Source organism: Alosa pseudoharengus, unplaced genomic scaffold (assembly GCF_046254945.1).
Source record: "Alosa pseudoharengus isolate Yale_2024_CS ecotype anadromous, Long Island Sound unplaced genomic scaffold, YU_APseudo_1.1 YU_APseudo_1.1_scf_9, whole genome shotgun sequence".
NCBI lineage: Eukaryota > Metazoa > Chordata > Actinopteri > Clupeiformes > Clupeidae > Alosa > Alosa pseudoharengus.
This window is the reverse complement of record NW_027468881.1, coordinates 39,702,757-39,712,843: the sequence shown is the minus strand read 5'-3', so window position 1 is coordinate 39,712,843 and position 10,087 is coordinate 39,702,757. Positions and strand designations below refer to the sequence as shown.

The 10,087-nt window shown below is 45.7% G+C and overlaps 1 protein-coding gene across 1 annotated transcript in view; it reads left to right on the top strand.

Annotated features, from left to right (window-relative positions):
- The first annotated feature begins 3 nt into the window (after window positions 1-3).
- The window catches only part of cep104 (centrosomal protein 104), a 124,787-nt gene continuing 114,703 nt past the window's right edge, over window positions 4-10,087 (top strand). The window contains exons 1-3 of the mRNA XM_076277304.1: window positions 4-39; window positions 1,473-1,599; window positions 2,991-3,167. Coding sequence (XP_076133419.1) covers window positions 1,487-1,599; window positions 2,991-3,167 — 290 coding nt within the window. The 5' untranslated portion in view covers window positions 4-39; window positions 1,473-1,486. The remainder of the gene's footprint in view (window positions 40-1,472; window positions 1,600-2,990; window positions 3,168-10,087) is intronic.

Here is a 10,087-nt window from a genome sequence, read left to right as displayed (position 1 = left end):
GGAGATGAGATGGGACTGACACGGGGACACTGTGACCGGGTAAATATTTCTTAATATAAGTTATTCATGTATCTCTTTTTTATGTAATTGCAACCTGATGAATACCTATCACGTAGAAGTACTGTAACTAACGTGGTTTACTGAAATTGAATACAAACAACGTCTTCTTTAACCGGTTCTTTTCACAAAAATGCAAGCTAGCTTGTCCCCCAGTGACTGCAAAGAATATAATATAGGCGGCAAAGTACAACAAAACAAACTGGACTGATAGACAGGTACATGTGGTTTCAAAAAGGTGTAAGAAATGTATTAAATTGTGCTGCGAACCTTCCTATGAAACGCCTTAATGACAGTAACAGTTAGCTAAACGTCTCCCCAACCCTACAAGAAGAGACAGCCGGATTAGGCAGCTGTTCATTCACTGATTAATGTAGGCTGAGCCACCCTGTCATCAGTCTAAGTCGCCCAGTTCACCTCCACACCAATTCCGTGCAACTAAGAGACCTAGGCTACTAATACACTGACACTAGTCTACTTGTCTTATTGGCCCAGATGGACATTTGTTTACATTTGTGTAGCCTACTAGACTAGGCTACTTTTACATAATGAAGATTCTGTTTTACTTTTTCAACAAGCATTACATGTAAAGGCCATCATAATAACAAAATGAGCTTGCTCAAATGGGACCACCAATTGCTTTCAAATGTCTTGTCAGTATCAAAAGAAATTGTCCTATAGCCATCCTATAGCACTCCCTAGGCAGATACAGTTTCATTGAACCTGCAGAGATAGTCTTTATTGTCTGCAGGGGAAACTTGTTGTCACAGTCTGTATAGCGCCTCACATACTCATAACCCTGGCACACTGACACCCAGTCACCCTATTGTGCACATAGTTACCACAAACACCATGTTCCGCCTTAGTATTGCAGTGCAGTGTGAAGGCGGCTTAATGCATAGCCTATGCAGTGTGAAGGCGGCTTAATGCATAGCCTATGCAGTGTGAAGACGGCTTAATGCATAGCCTATGCAGTGTGAAGGCGGCTTAATGCCGGAAATATTGGAAACATTGATGCGGCTAACAGTGATGCAGAGCAGACGTGTGGGAATCAGAAGGTCCCTGGTTTTTTTCTGGTTCTTCCTAGCTACTGTGTGTGTGTATGTTGTACTGTATGTGAGTATTTTTAATCAACAATTGCTTCCTTGTAGCTTCAGTTGTTGATGAATGTGTGGCTTGTAGCAATTAAATGGTATTCCTGACATGTGAAACATGATGTCGTAGAAAACCATTCTGTGAGAACAGTGACAGTCTAGGCTATCTCTAATTTACAATACTTTTATAGCCAGCAACATACCCTACACATCCATAATCATTACACATCAATAACAGGTGCATATCCACTATATTAACACATACCCATTTATGCCATCCTCACTGTGCCATTCCACTAAACATGTCTGTCTTCATTTCAGCATTCAGGAGCACAATGCCACGCAAGATAGGGTTTGTAGTGGTCAGCTCCTCTGGCCATGAAGATGGCCACAGCCCCAAGGAGCTGATGATCCATGCCCCCACCGTCAATGGCTGGAGGTCCGACAGGTAAGACTGGACCTGGCTGGGCCTGGGCAGGGCATCTCTCCCTGGAGAAGAGAGACCAAGTTGTGTTGGACATAACATGTCTGAGGAAAGCCATGGGGACTTTAGATATGGATAACTAGTATATAGTATAATATAGTATTTAGATATGGATAACTAGTATATAGTATAATATAGTATTTAGATATGGATAACTAGTATATTATAATATAGTATTTAGATATGGATAACTAATATATATATATAGTATAATATAGTATTTATAGTACATATTCAACATCATCATTAGATAAGGATAACTAGCATATTTAGCCATTGCTGGTCTGTGTGAGGTACAGTATTGTATCTTAGTGTTGCTGGTCTGTGTGAGGTACAGTATTGTATGTTAGTGTTGCTTGTCTGTGTGAGGTACAGTATTGTATGTTAGTGTTGCTGGTCTGTGTGAGGTGCAGTATTGTATCTTAGTGTTGCTGGTCTATGTGAGGTGCAGTATTGTATCTTAGTGTTGCTGTTGTGTACACATATACTGTATATTACAGTAGTGTGTCTTTAAAGGTGCGATTTGTAGGACTGTTACCGAACGTTCTGTAGGCCAAAATCAAAACACTGGTGAACGTTCTCAAGACTACCAGACGCGAGCCTCTTCTGGGTTGCCAGATGTAATGAAGACTTAGCTAACGTTAGTTGACCTGCAGCTGCTTGAACGTTTCTCCAACCATGACCCAGCTACACATTACGGAAACAGTGAAAACAAAAAATACCTCTCTAACCAATGGAACATATTTAGCTGAAGTTAGCGATGCAGATGAAGTTTAGCCTAGGCTATCTGTTGTGGAGAAATATGGCCAGCTCTGCGTCAGACTTGATATTCTTCGTTTGACAAAGACGTCACCATCTCAGGAAGCTCCTCCGATGTCCACTTAATTTGTTTCTTGTTTTAATTTTGGAAATTTGCCTGCCTCTCGTAGGCGTTCATGACTAACTGACAGCTGTTGACAGTTGGCCTTTGCTAATTTGGCAACCCAAATAGGAGGACGCGCTAGCCCATTATTAATACGCTATTCTAGAATTAATCGTTCAAAACATAAACGAAAATTCCAAGAGATTCCGCCCCGTAATTCATTTTTTTTCATGTGTTTTACGGGGTTTTACGGGTTAGAGTAATGTTGTCAAATAAGCCATTGCTTCAATTCATCGTGTTTCCTTACTCTCTGACAACATATGGTGATCATTTTTGGAATGGTTACAGTTTATTTTCCATTATTTCCTACATACTGGACCTTTAAGGCTCCTGGTCTGTGTGAGGTTGTGTATCTTACTGTTGCTGGGGTGCGTTGTGAGGTAGTGTATATTGTGTGTATTGAGTGTGTGTAACGTTGCTGGTCTGTGTGCAGGTACTGCCCGTACCCTCAGGAGGTCACTCTGCAGATGGCAGAGCGCTGTCGAATTCGGAAGCTTCAGCTGCTGGCCCACCAGTACCTCATCCCCTCCATGATCGAGTTCTACGTCGCCGACCGGACTCCAAGCCCACAGGGCTTGACCAGCCTCTCTGAGCACTTCCGCAGGCTCGGGTGAGTGGATCGGAGAGCCAGAACCGTCTTTCTTCTTCAACCCTAGCAAATATAAATATCGATTTTTTTTTTTATTTAGTATAGTTTCTTGCAAATGGATTAAGCCTAGTCCTGGACTGATTTTTGGAGTATAGGGCTAGATAGATAGATAGATACTTTATTGATCCCCAAGGGGAAATTCAGGCTTAATCCATGAACAGCAGACCCCCCCTAGAACTGTCTGCGAGAGAATTTGTTACTCAGAACCAGAGCTTGACTGGGACTCACATGACACTTTCTGTTTGGATATGAGAAATGCCTCATGGATGCACTTTTGAACATAGAAAGCTTTTCTCTCCACATGTTTGTGACCATAATAAAATAAGTGAGTTTGAGACATTTGTAAGCACAAATAAAGCTCCAGCAGTGGGCCTCGTGCCACGACACCATGCTGCTACCTCTGTTAGGATTGCTCGGGTATTAAACCCGGGTCTCCGGTGTGTCAGTCCGAAGCTCTACCACTAGACCACAAGTCGGGTTGTAAAGACCCAGTTGCAGAGACAAGTAGGATTGAAGCAGTTTACTTGGCAATGAGGCAAAAAGCCAAAATCCAGACAAAATAGCCAACAGTCCAGCAGGTCAAAAAATACAATTCCACAGCAGCAAAAAACAAGTTTTGAGGTAGAAACAAAAACATAACATCAGAATAACAAGGTCAAAAAGAACTCACGAACACCAGACTTGATCAGCATTTCCACCCGAGTGACAACTCAAGACTGAGCAAAGAACAAAGGAAAGCCAGTGGCTTAAATAGTGAAGTTAACAAGCACAGGTGAACACACTAATGACTAATGATCAAACATGGAAGGTGAACAGCAACAGAAAAAACCCAACAGTGACCCCTCATGGACAAAACTGGAATTACAGGCACAAACTCATAACAGGCCCCCCCCCTCTATGAACGTCTCCTGACGTTCCCTCTGGAGCAACTTGGGTGATCCCGATGGAAGTCTTTAATGAGGCCAGGATCCAGAATATCCCGAGCCGGAACCCAGGAGCGCTCCTCTGGACCATATCCTTGCCAGTCCACAAGGTATTGGAGACCCCTTCCGACTCGACGGGAGTCCAGAAGGCGATGTATAGTGTAGACCGGTTCCCCGTCAACGATCCTAGGAGGGGGTGGTGGTTTAGTGGCAGGTACCAATGGACCAGAGGAGGCTCCTTCATTGAGGAAAGGGAGGAACACCCTCCCTAAAATTTCAGAGAAAATTTAAAAATATATAAAGTGAATTACTATTCTGATAAATTACTGTTAATATATTACTATTTGAACACTTTAAAGGAACAAAATTGTTCCCCTAGGTCAAAATGCCAACAGCACCCCCTATCGCAATTGAAAATTACTGTAGGAGCTTCCTCCTCAAGCCCCTCATTGAAGTCCATTATAAACGCCTCGGACCCCAGCGGCTCGTGAATCACGTCGTTTTCAATGGCCAAGGGAGGTAGCTCCTCCGTACAGTAACTTTCAATTGCGATAGGGGGTGCTGTTTTTAGCGGCAACGGTGAACTAATGAGCAGCTAGCTGCTCTGCAAGCAAGAACGTTATCTGCAGTCATACAACTAAGAATCTTGTGTTGAACGGAAAGCTTGTTTTTTTGCTCCTGAAATAAACAGTACAATGGAATCAGAGGACAAAGTCCATCTTTTATACATTCAAATACAGTGCAAAAGTTAGGATCAAAGCAGGAAGACCAGATCCAAAAATGAAGGATGGTAAGGCTAGTGTAGTAGGTTACTGAATGCTACATAGGCTAGTATGACAAATAGCCTACTCCTGACTAACTGGTAACGTTAGCACTGGTCTGTCACAAACGTGGACAGTTCAGGGATTTGGTGATAAAAAGATTTTCGGATAGTTATGCGTTGTTATAATCATCCAAGTTATGCCTCAACTAAACAATTGTTAAATGATGTTCTTGTTGTTAATATGCTCTTGTTTTCACCGTTCTAACTGTATCTTTGGATGGTTACATTGTTAATGAATGTTCAGACCATGATGCATTCCTTTAATGACGTCTTCAATAACATTTGCCTTTCGAGTATAAATTCCCACTTAACTATTACAACCTGTCTTTAAATAATAGCAATTTGGCTTTAAAAACATTAGCATGTTACAAATAACCACTTTTAAGGTCTATTTTTAATGGTCAATAGTTACATGGTTTTATATAACAAGTGTCTATTTTTAGTATTATAGACTTTTTTGCAAATGTATTACATTGAGCAAAACCTCCAGACTTTTCATAATTTTGCACATCAGGAAAACGGTGTTTCATAACTAGACCTACATATCTTCCCTGACTTCCCAGACCTAAATTTACATTTATTTACATATACATTTATTAATTTAGCACTATTATCCAAAGTGACTTGTATATTTAAATTATATTACAAAGTCTATTGTCCCTGGAGGAAATGCACAATGGTGGAAGCCAAGAATTGAACCCACAACTTTTCTGGCTACTGCATGCTAGCCTAGCTCCTTAGGTCAGACCCCCCCCCCCCCCTAAGAATGTCAGAACAGCATTTATTGCACAACATTGCCAGTTAAAATGTTACATAGTACATTCTGCTGCTATAAATGTGTCTGGGTAGGTGGCCTACATACTTGTTCACATATGCCACCAACACCATCACAAACTTACATTTGCCACTAACACCAATCAAGCGGACATTTCTTCCTCCGTTATTTTTTTAACCACCGGCCGCCACTGCAATGGACTGGTGGAGACTGGGCGAAGGTGGGAGACATGAGAGGTGGGAATAATGCGCATAGTCTGGAAGCTGAAGCCGATAGCAGACAGGATTAACCCTCTTCAAAATCCTGAAAGGCCCTACAAACCGTGGGGCCAGTTTGCGGGATTCGACCCGCAAGGGAAGGTCACGTGCTGAGAGCAAAACCCTTTGCCCAGGACGCAATGATGGAGCAGATCTGCGTCGACGATTGGCCTGGAGTTGGGAGCGGCGAGCAGACCTCTTCAGAGCCAATCGAACCTTGTGCCAGACACACCTGCACCGTCTGACATAGTGATGGGCAGAGGGAACACCGACATCTGCTTCTTGGTCAGGGAATAGGGGAGGCTGAAACCCAAACTGGCACTCAAAAGGGGAGAGACCTGTAGAAGAACAAGAGAGAGTATTATGTGCATATTCAGCCCATAGGACAAACTGACCTCAGGAAGAAGGATTAGAGGAAGCCAGGCAACGGAGAGTGGACTCCAGGTCTTGATTAACCCTCTCAGTTTGCCCATTGGACTCTGGATGAAAACCAGAGGAGAGGCTGGCTGTGGCCCCTACCAGCTTGCAAAAGGCCTTCCAAAATCGAGAGGTGAATTGGGGCCCCCGATCAGACACAACATCCAGAGGCAGGCCAAAAACCCTGAAAACATGGTGGCACACAATTTCTGCAGTCTCTCTGGCAGAGGGGAGTTTGGGCAGTGGAATACAGCGACAAGCCTTGGAAAAGCGATCCACCACCACTAAAATGACTGTGTTACCCTGAGAGGGGGGGAGGCCAGTGATAAAGTCCATGGAAATGTGGGACCAGGGGCGCTTGGGTATAGGCAGGGGGTGGAGGAGGCCAATAGGAGCAGTATGGGGCGCTTGGGTTTAGGCAGGGGGTGGAGGAGGCCAATAGGAGCAGTATGGGGGTTCTTGTTTCTGGCACACACCGGACAAGCAGAAACAAAAGCCTTTACATCTGTGGTCATCCCTGGCCACCAGAATCGCCTCTTCAGAAACTCCAGCGTTTTTCCAGTGCCAGGATGACTTGTCAGCTGTGAAGAATGCCCCCACTGCAGGACCCGGGAGCATACTGAGGAGGGAACAAAGAGACAGTTAGGAGGCACATTACCCGGACTCGGCTCCTTCTGCTGAGCTTGGCGGACCACAGTCTCAATTCCCCAGCACACAGGAGCCACAATCTTAGAGCTTGGGAGAATAGGTGATGGTGTACTCCCCTTCTCTGACTTAGAAAAGAGTCTGGACAAGGCATCTGGTTTTTGATTCTTGGAACCAGGTCGATATGATAAAACAAAATCAAAACGATTAAAGTAAAGAGCCCACCTAGCCTGCCTGGAGTTGAGACGTTTGGCTTTCTGTACGTACTCCAGGTTTTTGTGGTCCGTCCACACAACAAAAGGGTGTTGGGCCCCCTCAAGCCAATGCCGCCACTCATCTAAGGCCAACTTGATAGCTAGGAGTTCCCGGTCACCCACATCGTAATTCATCTCAGCATCAGAGAGGCGGGAAGAGAAGAAGGCACATGGGTGGAGCTTGCCATCTGCAGGACACTGGGAGAGGACCGCACCAGCTGCAACATCCGAGGCATCTATTTCAACAATAAACGGAAGAGATGGATCAGGCAGTGTCAAGATGGGAGCTGAAGTAAACCACACCTTGAGATCTTGGAAGGCTCGTTCTGCCTCTGGAGTCCAGATGAATGGGCCAGGTTTCTTCCTAGTGTGGTTGGACAGGGGAGCAGCCACAGAACTGAAGTCCCTGATGAATTTCCTATAGAAATTAGCAAAACCCAGAAAACGCTGAACCTCCTTGACAGAGGTAGGTTGAGGCCAGTCTCGAACAACTTGAGTCTTCTTGGGATCAATGCGAAGGCCTCCGCTAGACAGGATAAACCCCAGGAATGAGACTTCGGAAACATGAAACTCACATTTCTCTGGTTTGACGAAGAGGTGGTTGTCAAACAGAAGCTGCAGGACCATTCTGACGTGGTGAACATGTTCATGCAGTGACTTAGAAAAAATCAGTATATCATCCAAGTAGACAAAGACACAGCGATTCAACAACTCTCTGAGGACATCATTTATGAGCGCTTGAAAAACAGCCGGTGCGTTAGTTAGGCCAAATGGCATGACAAGGTACTCATAATGACCTGTGGGAGTATTGAAGGCCGTCTTCCACTCATCGCCTTCTCAAATCCGGACCAGGTGGTAAGCATTGCGGAGATCCAGTTTGGTGAAGATGGTAGCCCCTTGCAACAACTCAAAAGTAGAAGACATTAAAGGCAAAGGATATCGGTTCCGCACTGTCACCTTGTTGAGGCCCCGATAATCAATACAGGGCCTGAGGCCTCCATCCTTCTTACAGACAAAGAAGAAGCCGGCACCAGCCGGGGAGGACGATGGGCGAATAATTCCAGCATCAAGCGAGGTCTGGATATACTCCTCTATAGCTCGAGTCTCAGCAGGTGACAGAGAGAAAATCCGACCACGTGGCGGGAAGGTTCCTGGAAGGAGATCAATAGCACAGTCATAATCTCTATGGGGTGGAAGAGAAGTAGCTCTTCTTTTACTGAATACCTCCTTCAAATCATGGTACTCGGATGGGACTTGGGACAACTCGAGAGAACTGGGGAACTTGGGAACAGGAGACGCCACTCTGGGAAGGAGACATGTAGATTTACACAATGGCCCCCATTCCACCACTCCACCGGAGGACCAATTGATGTGAGGACTGTGGTGTGACAGCCAGGGGAACCCTAGGACAATGGGAAACTCAGGAGACTGAATTAAGTTGAACTGGATCTTCTCATGATGAGTCTCTCCTATGGACATAAGAACAGGAGCAGTAATATACTGTACAGTACCTTTTCCCAGGGGTCGTCCATCAAGGGCAGTCACTGTGAGAGAGTGGTCTAGAAGAAGAGTAGTGAGATCAAGGTCGCTGGCTAAGGTGAGATCCATGAAATTACCCGTCAACAAGTGCCTGTAGATGGTGGAGGTGCTGATGCTTCGAGGAGATGGTAACGGGTATCTTCAGGCATGATGTAGATGCGGTGGGAGTAAAGGTTGCTCCCGTCACAGTCCTCCCTGTGCTGGACGGGAACGGCCTTTTCCCGTAAGCTCAGGACAGGAAGAGCGGAAGTGGTCAGGTTTACCACAATATAGGCAGCACTTCTCCCTCATTCTACGATCCCGTTCAGCTTGAGAGAGACGGGCACCACCTAGCTGCATAGGTTCTTCTGTAGCAGGAGGTGTGGTTGGGACCTCATGGGACCACTGCTTAGAACTCTGGGTGGAAGGACTGGCTCCAGAGGTTGGACGAAATTCTGAGTGTCGTTCTTGATTCCTCTCCCGGAGTCTGTTGTCAAGCCGGATGGTCTGATCGATCAAAGTCTCTAGGTCAGGAGGTGGATCTTTAGCTGCCATCTCATCCTTGATACCACTGGAAAGACCATATCGGAAAGCTGCCATGAGAGCCTCCATGTTCCACTTGCTCTCTGCTGCAAGGGTGCGGAACTGAACAGCATACTCTGCAACACTGGAGGCACCTTGACGCAACTGGAGCAGTCTGTTGGCAACATCCCTGCCCCCTACTGGATGGTCGAACACCCGACGCATCTCGTCTGTGAAGCTTCTGTAATCACTACAGGAGACCCCCTGCTGTTCCCAGACGGCCGTTGCCCATGCCCGGGCCTTCCCGGTAAGTTGGGTGATGATGTAGGCGATCCGGGACCGATCAGTAGGGAAGGAGGAGGGTTGGAGCTCGAAAGTGAGAGAACACTGGGTAAGAAATGCTCGACAATCCTTATGATTACCGTCATATCTCTCAGGAGCAGGGAGTCGCGGCTCGTTCACATGGTGAGTTCCACCAGCAGGTTCCAGCAGGTGGTCGTAGCTCAGGATGGACAGGAGCAGCAGCCTGAGGGAGCTGGTGAGCAATTAGGTTCTGGAGAGATTGCTGAATTTCTTGAAGTATTTGCTCATGCCGACTAAATGCATTGTTGTGTGACTGGAGTTGCTGTTCATGACGAGACACTGTAGCCTCATGACTCACCACCGCTGCATAAACCTGTTCCACTGTAGGCTGATCTGTCTCCACTGGGTCTACTTCCATGGCTCAGTCTTGCTGTTAGGATTGCT